Here is an 18,320-nt window from a genome sequence, read left to right as displayed (position 1 = left end):
TGTTACAGGGTATTTGAAAGGGTGGAAAATGTAGGCTCAACTTTTATTAAAATATGCACATATTTTAAGCATCTTAGTTACATTTTCAAATACTCTGCCCCGTAGGCTGTTCTTGAACCTCTAGACCCTTTCAGGAGATACACCTTACAAGTGATACACTTCTCACCTTTCAGGTGATATACTTCTCAATTTAAAGCAATGAGCCCAACTGTTCACCAACTACATTATCTCTCCGTGTTTCTTAACTTTGGGGCCCTGGAGAATCACCCCAGAGCTTTGAAATCTATGGATGCCCACGTCCCACCACAGAAGAATCTTGCCAGAACCTCGAGGGGTGGGAACCGGGCACGCAGAGGGTTTCAGCAGGTGAATGGAGGGAATAGAAAGTGTTGAAGGGACCCTAGTTGATGCTCAGTGATGAAAGAGCTAAAGAAAGCCGAGAAATGTAACACAGATTTGGAAATGATTGGCATTCTTTGAGGCCTGACATGCACACTACAAACCTTGACTATCACTGTCAATACAGCTTTTAAGGATGACTTTAGAAAGCAATGCAGTACGAAAAGACAATCAGTAGAAGGAGGGAAAATATTTGTGGATCATGGATCTGATAAGCGTACAGTATCCAAAATATATAAAGAACTCCTACAATTCAACAACAACAAAAATCTACCCCACCTCTCAACTCAAGTAAACTGGGATAGCTTGAGTACCCATGCAAAGGGTTATGCAGAAATTGAATGTGTTAACCTATAAAAGCACAGAGAGCAATGCCAGGCATAGGCCTAGTAGACAGTAGCTATATTATTAAATAAACTAATGAATGTTAGCAAATTATTAGTCCATGGAAAATATATTCACATATTGTTTCTATAATTAGGAACTAGTAGCTTGTGAAATAAACAACACAGAGTTCACAGCCAGGGAGACCCAGGTAGAAATCCTAGCGTTGTTCCTTCCTAGAAAGATGATCTCATGCAAATAATTTGGATCTCTGAGACTCAGTTTTCCCATCTGTAAAATGGAAGCAACCCAGCTCACAGGATTATCAGGATATAAAAACACAGAACACACTTGGTACTGGTAGGGGCTTCGTAGGTCATGCTTGCTACATTCTTGCCGTTATTATAAGGTATCATCAGCCCCAGTGTAAAGAATCAGTGCTGTGATTCAGAACGGCCAGGCCCATGTAACTAGAAATGGCACTAGTTTCAAATCCCAGACTTCCCAGGCTGCGTGGCCTTAGCCAAGACCCTGTCTACCTCTGCATCTAAATCTCCCCATCTGTAAAACGAGGGGCTCAGACTAGAGTACCTCTCAAGTTTTTCCTCAGAAGCCTATTTGTTCCCCAGGAACCTTGGGGCACAGTGCAGAGAGGAACGTATCTTTAAAGTCTTGTGTTTTCCCTTTGAGATATATTAGATTTTTGCATTAGACTCTGTGATTCTCTAAAATAAGAACGCCTTTCCCCTCCAAAACAATACTCAAAGAAAACAGGCCCTTCCCAAATAATCCGGTAAATTGAATGTTCCAGAATATTTAGCTTGGGGCTCTGTTTAACTGTCCCCAATTCCCTCTTGTATGAGAAGCACCAGACTCAGGGATCTAAGGTCCCATGAAGGGTCAATTTTCTTTAAAAAATGTGTTTTATTTTTAATAGTGGAGGGGGAATAATACATGCTTCTCTGAGAGTTCCAGTGGGCATTTTCATACCACCTCAGCCTCCTCAGAAGCAAAAATCTGTACGTGTTCCTACATTCTTAAAAAACAGGGTTGTTAACTAAACTTATTTTGGTGCTCATTTCACAATATAAGTAAGTCAAGTGAGGATGCTATAGGCCTTAAACTTGTACAATGCTGTATGTCAATCATAGCTCAACAAAACAGGAAAAAACAAACAAAAAACCTCACAATATACCCACCTTTTTCTGCCCTTTTCTCATAAGAGATTTCATCCTATCACAGCATATCCCGTTCTGCTTTCCAGGTGCGGTTCTCCTTCATGTGCACGCATAATTTATCTCATCAGTTCCTACCGGGAAACTTTAGGCTATTCGCCACGTTTGCTATTATGAGCAATGGGGCAAGGAATATCTTTGTATGTTTCTAGGCATGTGCAAGACGTGCTGTAGGATAATTCCTAGTAGTGGAAGTTCAGGATCAAAGGAATGGGCCTTTCTGTTTTGATAGATTCTGCCAAATCACTCTTCCAAAGAGGCCGCACTCTTCACAAGCCCAACAAGGTCTGGGGGCAGCGTTCTCCAGCCTCCAGCCTCCAGATGAGAAACCTTCCCCGACACTGCCACCTGCTGCCCATATTGGGAAACGCAGCCTTCCTATACTGAGAGCAGGGCTGCTCCCTGAACCACGCAGGGTCCCCGGGATCCTTTGTACGGAGGAATGGGCAATGGAGAGAAACCATTCTTTCCTGGAGAAGCAACGGGGGCTGGGATGTTTCAGGTGCCTTGTCAGGTGCTTTACACACAGGATTTTGCAATCAGACCAACTTTTCATTTTGCTGGTTCTGCCATCTCCCAGCTGTGTGTTCCTGACCAATGACTTCACCTCTCTGAGCCTCAGTTTCCCTACTTGCAAAATGAGTATAATAATGCCAACCTTCTAACCTTGATGGCAGGATTCAAGGACACAAGGAGCTGTCTCTAAAAGGATGCGAAGAGGTAACTCAGAGCGGAGAAGCAAACGGCTGTTCCATCACCGTGGTCAGGGAAATGTCCATAAAGCCAGATGCCCTTTTTTTGGCCCAACAGATTGGCAAGGTTTTAAAGGCTGATAACTGCTTGTTGACAAGGTTGTGGGGAAGTGCAAATTAAAACAAGTTACCTGCCTCTGCCCATCAGATTGGCAAACAAATAGAAAGACTGATAACATCTGGTGGGGAATGACCAGACTCCCTCCCTTCAGGCAGAAGTATGAATTGCTCCATGGTTTTGGACATGATGCGGCAGCAGCTAACAAGAATTTTAATGTGTCTGCCCTTTGATGTGGCAAACCCACTTCCAGGAAACTGTCAGAGAGGAATAAAATCACCAGATGGTAGAGAAGATACAAGTACAATGAAATACTGTAATAGCCACACACACACATACAAGGAAACAATTATAAATACCCACTGGAGGGGGATGGCTGTCTAAATGCTGGCAAGCAAGAGCTGCAAAGATGTCTCAATTCTTCCGCATGTGATTTTATATACTTCTACTTTGTTAGAGTCTTTTTTTGATTTATTTTTATTATGGATTTCCTGGGGTTTTCCCAGCATAGCACGACATCTTCTGCAAACAGGGATAGTTAACCTCTTCTCTACTGATTCTTATACCAGCAATTGATTTCTCTTATCGAATTGCATTGGCTAACACCACTAGAAGGGGTTTGTGTTGACAGGGAAGAATTCACAGCTACAGTATTAGGTTAAAATAATTAAATTGCAGACCATAGATATAATCCTTTTCTTTTCCTTTTTTTTTTTTTTAAAGATTTTATTTATTTATTTGACAGAGAGAGATCACAAGTAGGCAGAGAGGCAGGCAGAGAGAGAGAGGAAAGCAGGCTCTCTGCTGAGCAGAGAGCCCGATGTGGGACTCGATCCCAGGACCCTGAGATCATGACCTGAGCCGAAGGCAGCGGCTTAACCCACTGAGCCACCCAGGTGCCCTATAATCCTTTTCTAAAATACACGGTGAAACTCTAGATATGTATATTTGTCTCTGTCGTAAAATGCAGTATTCCTATAAAACAGTGTGAGGGGGTATATACCAACACTGGTTTCCACAAGAAGCTAGGCGTGGAAGAGTATTGTTACTCTTACTGTCGACATCTTTGAATTGTTAACCCCAATAATATTTCTTTCTTTCTTTTTTTTAAGATTTTATTTATTTATTTGAAAAAGAGCATGAGCGGGGTGGGCAGGGAGGGAGAAGCAGACTCCCCACCGAGTAAGGAGCCCGACACAGGGCTCCATCCCAGGACCTGAGCTGAAATCAGATTCTGAACTGACCGAGCCACCCAGGTGCCCCAAGAATGTTTCTTTCTTAATTTAAACAATCTAATATTAATTTTGATTTTTAAAAAATACATAAAGGAAATGGGGTCACAAGCTGTTGAGAGCACTGAATGAGACCACGTTTAACCTAGTATCTGGCTTATAGAAAGTCCTCAACAGAAAAGTGCTTTTTTCTTATTACCTCAGCTATTCCTAACAGTCAGCCTGTCGGAAGATCCTATAGTTTTTCCCATTTTACAGATGAGATCGCTGAGGAACAGGGACTATATATAGGATCCAGTAAATCATCTCAAGCCACCTGAGCTGAGAGCCTGTCTCAATCACTCCCTTCAATGGCCCCTTCGGAGAAAGGACCTGGGGCAAAAAGAAATAACTTGCCCAAAGTCATCAGTGCAGAAACTCAACAGCAGGGATCTGAATCCAGGTTTTGCTGCAAGTATGAGTCCAGGACACACGTTATTTCTTTAACCTCCTGTGCCACTTGTCATACATGTAGCTTCCTGGCCTCCTTGGAGAGTTGGATCCAGCTGAAGTGGGATGGGGCTTGGGGACTTGTACCATTAACAAGGGCGCCAGGGGATTCTTCTCACTAGATAGTTTGAGACCCAGTGGCCAGAAGACAGTACAGCCCAGTGATTCCCATGGCCCCAGGTACTGAATCCCGCCAGAACCTCTTTACCAATACTGAGTCCCCTCGGGAGCCACAAAAATAAATGGGGTGGATTTTCACAAACCCAAGTGGAAATACTTGAGATGTAGCATTTCATGAACATGCTAAATGGTTGAACAATTCCTTCGGTGTGCAAGATTAATGTTGCAAGAGCGGAGGGTTGGTAACTAAGAGAAATGAAGTCCACGAGAAACACATACAAGAACAGCCTAAGTCACAACAGCCTCAAACTGGGAACGACCCCACATCCATCAACCAGGGAATGGACAAATCGTGGTACATCACCCTAACAAAACACTACGCTACCATGAAAACGGACTACAGACCCATAAGGCAATCTGGCCGAAGTTGATAGACAAGAAGCTGAGTGACAGAAGCCAGACACAGAGGGGCACACATGGCCTGATTCTATTTATGGGAAGCTCAAGAAAGGTAAAACTAATCCGAGATGAAAGGAACCCATCCAGTGGCTTCCTCTGTGGGGTGGATATTGACTGGGAAAGACCATGAAGCATTTAGATTTACCTCTCAGCTGTGTATTTAGGACCTGTGTGCTCTCATCTATGAAAACTGTATCTCAGGGGCAACTGGGTGGCTCAGTGGGTTAAGCCTCTGCTTTCGGCTCAGGTCATGATCTCAGAGTCTTGGGATCGAGCCCCTTGTCGGCCTCTCTGCTCAGTGGGAAGCCTGCTTCTCCCTGTCTCTGCCTGCCTCTCTGCCTACTTGTGATCTCTGTCTGTCTGTCAAATAAATAAATAAAATCTTTAAGAAAAAAAAAAAGAAAAAGATCAGTTAAAAAAAAGTAACAGAAACCTTTACAAATAGAATAAAAATAACACACAAATAGGTGTCCAGGCCCTACCTCAGGTGTGCTGTATCTGCCAGGAACCCCAGCTCTGGCCTGCACCCTGCCCCCCACCACTGTGCTCTTGCATACGCCCAGTAACAGGGATCTCACTGCTTCCCTGGGTGAAACAATGTCCTTCCTCTTAGGTTGTCTGTGATCCTTCACCTGGAGCGTGGGCTCACCGAGTCCCTCTCCTGCCCCACCACCTACCACGGCTCCCGCGGTGCTTACCCACTGAAAGGGAGCCACGTGCCAGTTTGGGGAGCAGGAGATCGAGCTGGCGGAAGGTGTGGAAGACATCGGCTGAGTGGGCGCGGTCCTGGGCCTGGCTCTCACGGGTACGCGGCAGAGCTTCGACTCCGTACAGGGTCAGGTAGCCAGCTCTGCGGACGGCAAACAGTGGGGGAGGGGGTCCTCCTTGGGCACACTGGCGAAACCTTCCTGCAGCGGCTTGCAAGCGTTTTTTCATGCATGTAGCTAACGAGCACCTGCTTTTCCTGCTTTACGCCGGACTCTTCTGCACCAGGGAGTCAGCAATGGAGAAAACAGACAGAGCACTCCAGCCCTCAGGGGGCGGCCCCCCATGCGGAACACAGACAGCCGGCAACAGAGTACGTGAACAAGTCCTACCCGCCGGTGCTCAGAGATGAGGACAAACGAAGCTGGCTGGAATGGGGGGTGGGGGGGCAGTGAAGAGTGAAGGGGGGTCTCAGAGTATGAAGAGCAGAGAGAGGGGGTTCAGGGCAATATCCCGAGCCAGGAAGCAGACGCAGGGTTGAAGAGCAGCGAGGAGGCCGGTGAGGCTGGAACGGAGGGACTGAGGGGGCAGCAGGGCAAGATGGAGGCACCGATCAGGAAAAGAGGCTATTGACCCTATAGATGAAGTCAGGGCAGGCTTCCTAGAGGAGGCAGGGTCTGAGCTGAGTAGTAGGGAGAAGGGTAGACGAAGGGGTGCGGGCCAAAAGCACAACCTGGGCCAAGGCTCAGAACTGAAGGGGCAAGCATGGTCTGGTCAGAGAGCTGCTAGGTGTCACTGGCCCAGGCACTGGAGCTGGGATGTGGGGGACAGCATGGGAGCACCAGGGGGGTGGCAGGGCCGGTGATGCAGGGCAGGGCAGGGGGCTGGGTGGCCACGGGGAGAAGGCTGGGCTGGACCTGAAGGGTGCTGGGAGTCTGAACAGGAAGTACAGGGCCTGGCGGGGTGTGGACAAAGGATGAGACCCAGGAGAGAGTATGAGCACACACGCTGACCACAGGAATGCTCTTAAAGAAAATGTTTTCTCCACCAGCCACTTGTAAATGTTCCAAAAGCCCAGCCCCGCTGGCTTCCGTCCTGGGAGAAAAGCCACAGGTTTTCACTTTTTCCATGCGGTGGGAGAGACTGGCCCTCTGCAGAGATGCCCTGACCTGTCCCATTAGCTGCTGCTCATCCCTGAGCTCCCAGGAGAGGGACTTCCCGAGGGTGGAAGCAGGAATGGGCGGGGGGGGGGGGTGCCAGAGAAGCCGGTCTAGAACTCCTCTGTCCCTCATCTGTGCAGTGAGGGCTCCGAACAGATCTTCTATCAATATTCAGAGGAGGGACAGACGGATGGGCCAAGGCTGTGTGAATAGACAGGGTGGGGGGGGTGGCTGGCTGGACGGATGGTTGGGAGAGAGGGAGGGTGGATGGGTTAGAATTTGATCCTAAAAACATGATCTTGGGAGAAACTGTAGGGTCATCCTGATTCTGAGCTCAGTCACCCAGGCTACTCCTGTGCCACCTTTCCCCTGCCTCCGTCTCCCTCATCCTGCCTGTCTTCCATGCCCCGCAGAGATGGAAACTCACAACTGACCCTCCCACTGCTCTAAGACAGCAGCGCTTCCTTCGGAAGAGCGGATCCTCCCAGGCTCGTACCTCTGCATCCTACTCGTCCCAGTGCCCCTCCAGTCACATGAGGCCCCGGGACCCTGTTCTCCAGACCAGTGCCCCCAGTTTCCTTCCAGCAGAGTTGTAACGGTGCAACTCGCAAACTGGATTCAGCCCACCGACATGTTTGGTTTGGTGAATAGAGTTTTCCCACAAACAAACTGAATGATTGGGAAAACCTCACAAAATCTGGGTGCCCTCTCTTATCTCATGTTGGAAAAGGAACCCCCCTCAAAAAACCTGTAGTCCTGCCTGGTAACCCTAAGCAGCCATGGAGTCACAGCTGCTACCCTTATCCTGGAGCTGGGGCAGCCAGCCCTGTGGTCTCTGGTTCCGCTTGCACCAGTGTTTTCCTTGAAGCAGAGAACCATTTTCCTGTGTGTGTGTATATATATATATTTCTATCAAAAATAACCCCAGTAAAGCCTAAGAAGGCCGTGAGGTTTCCCACTGTGGATGGGAGGGTCCCTCCTGTGGCACCTGCACAGCAAAGGGACCAGGACAAGGCTGCAGACAGAATAAATTGTGGTGCGTAAACACACACGACCTGTAGGTGGTGCTAGAAGTCAGGAAGAAAAATAAAGCCGGCAGGGAGCTGGGTGAGGAGTGGGGGCCATCCTATGAACCGGGTGTCAGGAGTGGCCTCTGCGAGGAGATATCACTTGACACATGAATGAAGTGAGGTGAGAGCCATGCGGACGTGTAGGGAACAGCATTCTTGGGAAAGGGAACAGAAAGTGCAAAGCCCTTGGGGCAGGACGTGTGCTGGGCTGCGGCTGATCACGCAGGAAGATGGAGCCAGGGTGAGAACTTTGGACAGGACTCCAACAGAGGCAGGAGAGCCATAAGCCCAAGTGGTGGCATCTCATGGTTTGGGGCCACACGAGCCTGCACCTCCTGTCTTCCAACTCAGTCGTTCCCTTCCTATCTCAGCGGCTGCAGATGGCACCAACAAGGCCAAGTCCACCAGGCCAAGAAACAGAAGCTCCAGGCCAGGCCTCAGATTCAGAAGACAGGGATCCGTTTACATTGTGATTCCCTCCACTCCCCACCCTCACATGCACCGGGTGTTACCATGGGTGTAAACAGACTCGGCTGCCCCCACACTGCGCCCACGTCCCCCAAGGGCACAGCCTCCCTGCCTTTTCTCAACCAAGGACATAGGGTGCCAGGAGCCAGGAGCTGTGGGAGACGCCCTGCTGTGAACCTGCTGTGCGGTTTTAGCTGCTCCTCTCTGGGCCTCAGCCCCCCTCCCCCCGATCCCACAATGACAAGGTGGACTGCACCAGCATCACCCACATGAATTACAGCCCTTGACGGTGCTCGCACCACTCCAGGGTGACAGGAGAAAGACGCAGCAAGGGTGTGCGTGAGAGTGGGGACCCTGCCGGGCTGCCTGATGGCTCTGTCGGCTGGGCGACTGGCTCTTGATTTCAGCCCATCATGATCTCAGGGTCGTGGGATCGAGCCCCGCATCAGGCTCCGTGCAGAGCGTGGAGTCTGCTGGAGATTCTTTCTCACCCTTCAACCTTCCCCCCACTTGCTCTCTCTCTTTCTTAAATCGATCAATAAAATCAAATCTTTATTTAAAAAAGTGCAGGCTCTATAGCCAGCCCCGCCATGACCCCAAATGATGGGACTCTGGGGCAAATGTCTTAGGCTCTCTGAGCCTCAGTTTCTTCATCTGTCGAATGGGGTTTGTAAAGTTCCAGCCTTGTGGAGCTGTTGTGAGGGTGAAAAGTGTTAAGACACATTGAGCCTACATGTGAGCACATACGTAGGTGTCATAAATGTACCTGTGTGCCCAGATGTGTCAGCGAAGGCCTGGCCCTTATTCTGAAATCGTGTCTCTAATTTCTTTTGCAGTAGTTGAAATGGTCTTTGGTTTCTGAAATGCTGGTCAGTTCCTGGTACTACCAGAAATCCACGGACTATCCTTCCAGCTCTTTCCTGTTGCCTGTGCCCATGCTCCCAGACCCCCTCCCATCAAATCCTCAGCAGGTCCTACCAAGTCCGTCTGTCCCCCAGAGCGACCACTTGTCGCCATCTCCTGGTCACCTCCAGGTCCAGACTCCCGTTCTCTCACCCAGCCAACATCAACAGCCTCGTAACACGAACCTCCTGCCTCTCCAGCCACAACCCCCACCCCCACCCCACCCAACCAAGCTTGGTCTCCGTCCGTCCGCAGCCAAAGAGAGCTTTAAAACCCAAGCCCATGGGCGCCTGGGTGGTTCAGTGGGTTAAGCCGCTGCCTTCAGCTCAGGTCATGATCTCAGGGTCCTGGGATCAAGTCCCGCATCGGGCTCTCTGCTCAGCAGGGAGCCTGCTTCCTCCTCTCTCTCTCTCTCTGCCTGCTTCTCCATCTACTTGTGATCTCTCTTTGTCAAATAAATAAATAAAATCTTTAAAAAAAAAAAACAAAAACAAAACCCAAGCCCAGTCACGTCACACCCCTGCCCCAACCCCCAGTGTCACTAAATTCCAAAGCCCTTCCCCACCTTGAGGCTCAGTGAGCCCCGGTTTCCCAAAGCCAAAGACCTCTTCTTAACCGCATCGCCTCGGCTCACTGGGCTCAGCTGCCCTGGCCCTCTGGCCAAGCACCCTCCCCCCTCCACCTCTCTGCACCTGCTGGCTCCTTTGCCTACAACCTCAGCAGGGGTGGTGGGAAGTGAGGGGTAGCTCTTGTAGCCAGCCCCCAACTCTGAGGCCAGATGCTCGGAAAAGCCCTCCTCTCCAGTCCGGTCAAAAGAGTCCCCTAGGCACTCTCGCCCCATCTGCTGCTCTCTGCTGCCATTATTCCCCTCTTGGACGTATCTGTCTTTATTTACTGGTTTGTGATCTGTCTCTCCAGCTCGTGTAAGCTATATGAGTTTCGGGGTGTTGTTTCCCCCCTGCTGTATACCCGGAGCTTGGAATCGTGTCTGCCACTGCCGAAGGAAGGGACATTGGATAGTGTGTTGTGTGATCTGAGTTTACAAGATCTGGTTAAAAAAAAAAAAAAAATTTAAAGTCCTGGGTTGGTCTCCCAAATACTGTTTTCCTGGATGTGAAGTCCGAGGTTTGGAAGCCACGGGACAAGACCGTCTCTAAAACCTTGTTCTGCTATTCCCTCTCCGGACCGCTGGCAAGGCCCCTCTCCCTGACCCGGGTCAGCCTCCTTTTCAACTCATAGCCTGAGCCAGGTAAACTCCTGGGGTCGCAGATACAACAGGTCATCTTATAGTCTTTGCGTTGCGTGTCCCAAACTGCTTCCCCACCCATAAAGTCTTCATGGCTCCTGTGGCCACTATCAGTGGCTGACCCAGGCCCGGGGAGCTGGGCTCCATTCCCGAGATACGGAGCCACCCTGGCTCACCTGAGCAGGCAGCTGTAGGAGAAATCGAGGAGACCCATCTCCAGCCAGCCCCTGGCCGCTTCTGAGGTGTCACCCAGCAGGACGGTGCGGAGGTTGCTATACATGGCGTCCGTGAGTGCCTGGAGGTCTCCGTGGAGGAGGGTCCTAGGGCAGGGAACAGAGTGAGGGTACAACATCCGAAGGGGAACGTGCACACAGGCGTCCCCCATCTCAAACCTTAGGGTCCCAGGGCTCTGGTTCCTCATTGGCCTGCGGACCATTGGCATAAATATGATATTATTATTATTATTACTACTATCATTGTTGATAACAATGACAGTAGCAGTTGCTTTTCACTGTGCCAAGTGCCATGATCTCATTTCATCTTTTGACAACTCTAGGGATCCCAGGTACTACCATGGCACCCATTTTACAGACAGAGAAACTCGGGGACAGAGAAGAACGCAACTTTCCCGAGGTCACCCAGCCAGTAAGCGATGAAGCTGGGATCGAAAGCCTGGTCTGCCCGACCCCAGAGTCTGAACTCCCGACCGTGACGGTCTGTCCCTCCTCAGGACACACAAGCTCGGATAAGGAACCCACACACTTCTGGAGGAGAGAGAACTAGCCAGGGAACTCTTTCTCCTTGAGATCTGAAGTTAGGGACACCTGTTTGGGTAAAGCATCCCCCCCCCGACCAAGGACTGCTAAGACGTGACCCTGAGTGAAGGCGACACGAGGAATCAGGTCGCCTGAGCTGGCGACCTGGTCTCACCGCACGTGCCTAGGAGCCTGGCAGGCAGGGTGTGCAGCTAAAGCAGAAGCCCCTCCACACTGAGCCTCCACAGTACACGGAGCCAACACGGAGCCAAGGCTGAGCCTGTGATTAGAAGCCAACCCCCGGTGCTCGCTTCGGCAGCACATATACTAGAAGCCAACCCCCGGTAGGACCTTGTGTCTGAGGTGAAGGTCCCTTTGGAGCATGTGCAGGCATCTAGACCAGAAAAGGTCACCCCCCCCACCCCGCATCCTCCACACCGCCCCCCCCAAGCCCACAGTGTCCACTTAACGTGGCAGAAAGAACATTTCACAGACACACCTCGCCGCAGCACCGAGAACAGGCCCAGTGCGCTGACCCAGCTCTCTGTCCCCACCTGCTGTTCGGAATCAGGGTGGACCCCTGTAGATGGAGAGAGCCACTGGGTTCTAGATTAACTCAAGAGGGGAAAGAAGGGTTCCACAAACTCCCAGGAAATAGAAGCTTTGGGATGTTCAAGTTGAAACGTTGCTGGAGACACGAGAGACACGACACAGGTGAGATCACGTGTGAAAGGGCTCACTGCCGTGCCTTGCACATGGTCAGTGCTGGATAAATGGGAGCTAGCCTAGTGATTGACCTTGACCCACCGGTGACCCAGACCCCACACGAAGCAACAGTCCTCGACGGAGACAGTAGCCCTTAACAGACGTGGGAGCTATGCCCAGAAGACCACATGCTGGCTAATGGGGAATTCCTAGGAACACTCAGGGCAGACAGTGGAGGAAATTCGCAGGAACTCTCAGTGCAGACACTGGAGGAAAGTGGAGGCCTCCCTGGGTAGGGGGGCAGAATGCAGTGAACTGGGGATTCTTACTGCCAATGGGACCCGATGGTCCCCCTAGAATGCCAGGACTGAGGACACTTGGGCTCAAAAATACTCTTAGTAGCCACCCCACAAAGCCAAGGTCAGACTGGGAATCGCCTCTCACTGAGGTTCACATCACACTCTGGCTTTCCTCAGCTTTAGCAGTCCTGCAAAACCCATTCTAGTATATGTGCTGCCGAAGCGAGCACTGCAAAACCCATTCTAGACGCTTTCCCCAACCCCAGGAGGCTATCCTTCCTGGAGACAGACCACTTCGAATCACCATCAGACTGCATGAACTCTAGCAGACCCAGAGACTTCTTTACTCAGTACGTCAGCTGGAGGGGACTAGGCTGTGGAGTCTGCAAACCTGAGTTCAAATCTCAGGGGTGCCATCTGCTAACAGAGGACTGTGGGTAAGTCACTTTACTTCCCTGAGTCTGTTTCCTCAACTGTAAGACAGGGATGAAAGTACCTATCTCTTGAGGCAACGGCACAGAGAGTAAAGCGTTCCTAGCGAATACCAGCATATGGTAGGCAGGTCGGCATCGTGGTGCAACCCCGCCCCGCATCTAGACGGTGACTGGCGTACAGTAGGTCCTCAGATATTTGCAGACGTAATGAATCCAGAATAAATGTGCTCACATATCCTCTTGTTGACAGAATGATTCCTGTGTTTCAGGACTGGCACCACTTTCTTGCTGTGTGACCTAGGGCAAGTCACTGCTCCTCTCTGGGTCCCAGTGTCCTCGTCCAAAAAGTAGGGGCTATGAGTGATTTACCCTCCAGAATCGCTGGGAAAGCTAATGAGATCACAGAATATGGACTCAAAAACAATAATCACCCCACCCACTTCCCTTCCTTTTACAATGAGGAAACAGAGGCTCAGAGAGGGCAAGGGACTTGCTCAAAGTCACACAGTTAGGAAGTGATGGAGCTGGGATCTGAATCCAGGTCTGGCCAACCCAAACCCCAGGCTCCTCCTACTAAAATCAGACCTGCCTCCTAAAAGGAATAAAGGTGAAAGCAGCCTTTCTTCTGCCCAATTCTCTTGGGGTGTTATTTGTTTTGCTTGTTTGTCTTCTCAGAACAGAATGCCGTTACTGGATGCCTGTTGCAGAGACGAACTGGGGCCGCACGGCACCTGGGCTACACAGGCAGAAGCCCGTCAGGCCCTCCCCGGCCTCCCACAGGCCCCGTCTCCAGCGACTCACGGTTTCATCTTGGCCTTTTCATCACTGGGGCTGTAATGTGGGAGCTGCACATCGAAAATCCTCTCCATGAGGAAGACAGCATAGGCGTGGAAGTCCAGCTTGCTGCGAGACTCCCACACCACCGTGTCATAGGAGTGGGGGTCCAGGAGGACGGTGACATACCTGCCCCCGACCAGCACCTGTGGGAGGTCAGCAGGGACAGAGTGAGGAGAGCTGCTATGAAGGACAGCAGCTCTCCGGGCCTGGGGCCCACCTTGTGCTAGACACTTAACACACAGTGTCCTCTCGGCCACCCCTCATGACCACCCTATGAGGTCGGGACCACTGATGGCCTGAGACCGAGATCACGCAGCTGAGCCGTGGTAGAGTGAGGACAGCCACTGGCTTTTCTGCGTCACAGGTTGTGCTCTTAAGCACCTCCCATCATTATCTTGGTTACTGCCAGATCCCCAGCCTCCAGGGGACAGTCTGCCCCCCAGAAGGCAGCAGATGGATGCTGTGTGCATCTTGGGTGGGGAGACGGACGGATGGATGAAGGGGTGCTGTTGGGTTCAGGCTAGCGGACGTGCCAGCAGTACCTGCTTCTGTGGGAGGCTACGCTGCCCAAGAAGGGAAGGAGCCATGGAGAGCTGTAAGCCTGTAATTAACAAAGGAAACGGCGTTCTTCCCTCAAACATCTGCTGGGGCGGGTCGCGGGGGGAGTTGGGGGGGGGCGGGTCACACAATCCTAACCACCCACTGCCTTGGCCCCTGTTTCCAAAGTGTGATCTGGGAGTCACGTTAATCAAACTCTTATAAAATACAGACCATCAGGTCATGATCTCAGGGTCATAAGATCAAGCCCCGCATTGGGCTTTGCGCTGATTCCCTCTCTCTCTCTCTCTCTGTCCCACCCCCACCCGCTAAAATAAATAAATAAATCTTTGAAATATAGGCCAATATCCAAGAAAATATGCTGTTGAACAGCTGTTGACAGATTGTTAGATGGGTGGGTAAACAGAAGGATGTCGTCAGTGAATGTATGTTGGATGGAAAGATGGATGCAGGAGGAGCTAAAGGTTAGCTGGAAACTAAAAGTCTGAATGAATGTTGGGTACACGATGGCAGGGTCCTCGGTGGATACTGGGTAAAAGGATTGAAGGATGAATGCTGGATGGATGGGACTTGAAAGGATGCATAGAAGGTAGATGGATGTGGGGGTTGTTTGGATGTTGAGAGAATGGATGGATGAATGGATGGATGGAGATATAAATAGATGCATACAGAGTGCACAGACATTGGATACTGGATGGATAGGTAACCAGATGTTAGGTTAATAGTGGCAGATGGACGGGAAGATGGGTAGATAAATGGAAGTTGGTAGAAACTGAACAGATGGAGGTTCAGTCAATTAACTGCCTGACTCTTGATCTTAGCTCAGGTCTTGATCTCACAGTTGTAAGTTCAAACCCTGCACTAGGCTCACCCAAAAAAAGATACTGAATGTATAGATTAAAAACTGGATAGATGGGACGCCTGGGTGGCGCAGTTGGTTGGACGACTGCCTTCGGCTCAGGGCGTGATCCTGGAGTCCCGGGATCGAGTCCCACATCGGGCTCCCAGCTCCATGGGGAGTCTGCTTCGCTCTCTGACCTTCTCCTCGCTCATGCTCTCTCTCACTGTCTCTCTCTCTCAAATAAATAAAATAAAATCTTTAAAAAAAAAAAACAAAACTGGATAGATGTTAGGTACATGAATGGAGGGATGCTAGATACATTTGGGTACAGATGAAAGGTTGGGTGATGGATAAACGGATGGATAGACAGATGTGAGATAGATATATGGAAAGATGGGTGAGTGGACAGAGGTTTGATGGAAACGGAGTACATGAATGAGGGTTTAGTGGATAGTAGGATGGAAAGATGCTGCTTATATACGGAGTAGACAGGAAGATGGAGAAATGTTGGATGGCTGGCTGGCTGTTGGGTAGATGGAAGCTGGGTGGAGGGACAGGGGTTGGCTGGATGGACACACAAGAACTGTACATCGAATGACTCCATGAGGGAAGATGCTAAAGGGACAAAGAAGGAACGGATGTTAGTTAAGTGCCGGCTGTACAGTCGGATGGAAAAATGGATAGAAAGTTGGTAGGACCAGTGGATCGGTGGGTTAGTGCATGGAAGGATGCAGAAGGAATCTGCCAACACGAGGTATGGCCAGCCCAGCTGCTCATCTTCTTCCCTTCCTGCCCCTAGAGGCACAGGTGGCACTTACAGTAAAGATATCACCATGCTTCTTCTTCATCCTAGTGAGGAAGCTGGCAGCATCTTTTCCAAACTCCAACGCATGGCCCAACCAAGGGATACTGCCCAGGTCCAGGGGAGGCTCGCCAGGTCGCCTGCAGAAGCCACAGTACTTATCACCATTTGATTAAGCAGGGAAGAAGACAAAGAGAGTGGGGCATGGGGTGTGATTTTTAAGTAGACCGGGCAGAGCAGGCTTCCCTGAAATATTTGAGAAAGACCTGAAGACGGTGAGGTAAGGACCCACATAGATATCTGGAAAAAGAGCCTTCCGGACAGAAGGAGCAAGTGCAAAGGGCCTGAGGCTCCATCATGCCTGGTGTGTTCCTAGAACAATAAGTAGGCCAATGTGGCTGGATTGGAGGGAGCAAGGGGAAACAGCAGAAGCTGAGGCCAGATTGGTAACAGATGCCAGAACATGCAGGGGTCTGGATGTACCTGTCAGGACTTTAGCCTCTCCTCTGAGTGAGGTGGGAGCCCTGGGAGTCTCGAGTAGCAAAGGGACATGATTTGACTTAGGCTTTTTTTTCCCCCCCCAGAATCCCTTTGGCTGCTGAGTAGAAGATGGATTACAGGGGACCAAGAGCAAAAGCTGGGTGACCAGCAGACCTTGGTACATGTTAGGGAGTCCAATCACTTCCCTGTGAGTGCGAGAGCTTTCTAGAACTCAGTAGTACAAGGACCCAGAGCTCTCCGCCTGAACCAGCCTGGACAGGGCTTTGGTCACCTCATACTCCCTGTCATGCCCACAGGGAAAGGTGGAGACTGGAGAGCATGGTGGGAGTGGCAGAAGGTAGTGGAAGGACTGGCCTGATCACCGACCCCTTCCCACCCCCGACCACCGCCACCCCTGGCCCACCATCCTCTGGGGGAGGGGCTGTTAGCTAGGGAGAGCTACATCACTACCATGACTGACCCAGACTGGAAGGAGTGCTCTCATCTTAGAATTATCAGGACCACAGGGATGCAGAGAGCTCCCGGTCTGCTGAATGACTGAGTCATCCCATCTCCGGTCACTGCGGAGTCATTGACTCGCTCAGCAAATACTAACTAGGGAGCAGGCGCCGCTCTGCGTGCTGGAGATAGAGCCGTGGATGGAGAGGCGAAGCGCCTGACTTCACCCCGCTTCCATACTTTCATAAGGGGAGGCAGACAAAAAGAAAAAAAAAAAAAGCAAAATCATTTCAGGAAGTGGGAAGTGTGATAAGATAAAGGAGATAGAACTCAACAGTAAAAAGACAAAGAGCCACCATGGGTGGCTCCGACAGGTGTCCCACTCTTGATTTAGGCTCAGGTCGTGATCTCAGGGTCATGAGATTGAGCCCTGCGTCAGGTTCCACACTGGGCATGGAGTCTGCTTGGGATTTTTTTCTCTCCCTCTCCCTCTGCCTCTCCCCCAGCTCCCTCTCACGCTCTCTTTAAAAAAAAAAAAAAAAAGAATTACAACCCAATTTTAAAATGCACAGAGGATCTGAATGGAGAGTCCAGTCCCCCAAAGAAGAGGTACGATCGGCCAGCCAGCACACGAAAAGATGCTCAACATCCTGAGGAACGGGGGAAACGCAAAACCACAGAGTGGGTCCCCTTCACGCCAAGGTGGCTGCAATCCAAGGAAAAACGAGGAAAGTAACCACGGGCGAGGACAGGGAGAAATGGGGACCCTCCCCTATTTCTGGTGGGATGTAAAATGGGGTGGCTGTTTCGGAAACTCGCCTGGCAGGTCCTCGAAAGGTTAAACAGAGTTACTGTACGAGTACACCCCAAGGAGCTGAAAACGGAAGCTCAGGAACAACCTCTGACGCTAGCATTCACGGGCACGTCCTGCACAGCCGCCAAAAGAGGGAGCCAGCGCCGGAGTCCCATCGGCTGATGAACGGAGAGACCAAATACGGGTGCCCGGGCCACGGACGGGTCCTCAGCCACAAAGAGGAACAAAGTACTGATTCACGCCACAGTGTGCAAGAACCTCCAAGCCACCGCGATAAGTGAAAGGAACCAGACACCAAAGGTCACGTACCGTATGATCTATTTCCATGGAATGTCCAGAAAAGTCACCTCCATAGAGATGGAAAGGAGATTAGTGGTTGCTGGGGGGTGGAGGGGAGGGGAGAATGCAGAGTGAGTGCTAATGGGGATAGAATTTCTTTCAGGGATGACAAAAAATATCCTGGAGTTAGGCGGTGGTGATCATGGCACAACCTTGTGGCTGTTCTAAAACCCACTGAGCTGTATACTTTAAAAGGCTGAATGGTAGAGTATGCAAATTATAGGTCCTTAAGAAAGAAGGGTGATAGGACACAGTGAGGGGGACTGGTTTAGAGAAGGAGTCTGGGAAGGCCTCCCCACGGAGGTGCCACGTGAGCAAAGACCAGCAGGATGAGAAGGGAGTGCAGTGGAAGAGTGGGGAGAAGAGGTTTTCAGGCA

The 18,320-nt window shown here is 50.6% G+C and overlaps 1 protein-coding gene across 5 annotated transcripts in view; it reads right to left on the bottom strand.

Annotated features, from left to right (window-relative positions):
• Window positions 1-18,320, bottom strand: part of PTGIS (prostaglandin I2 synthase) — a 42,447-nt gene that overhangs the window by 17,200 nt on the left and 6,927 nt on the right. For 3 of the 5 annotated variants that reach the window (XM_044262858.1, XM_044262862.1, XM_044262857.1), the window contains 4 exons: window positions 15,868-15,991; window positions 13,615-13,793; window positions 10,797-10,940; window positions 5,767-5,918 (listed from right to left, as the gene is read on the bottom strand). In XM_044262858.1, the coding sequence (XP_044118793.1) occupies window positions 5,767-5,918; window positions 10,797-10,940; window positions 13,615-13,793; window positions 15,868-15,897 (505 nt within the window). In that variant the 5' untranslated portion in view covers window positions 15,898-15,991. Of the gene's footprint in view, window positions 1-5,766; window positions 5,919-10,796; window positions 10,941-13,614; window positions 13,794-15,867; window positions 15,992-16,812; window positions 16,900-16,947; window positions 17,170-18,320 lie in introns of those variants that run through there. The other 2 variants (XM_044262861.1, XM_044262860.1) reach the window with 2 other exon arrangements.

This window comes from Neovison vison, chromosome 8 (genome assembly GCF_020171115.1).
Source record: "Neovison vison isolate M4711 chromosome 8, ASM_NN_V1, whole genome shotgun sequence".
Lineage (NCBI taxonomy): Eukaryota > Metazoa > Chordata > Mammalia > Carnivora > Mustelidae > Neogale > Neogale vison.
This window is presented reverse-complemented; position numbering and strand designations above follow the sequence as displayed.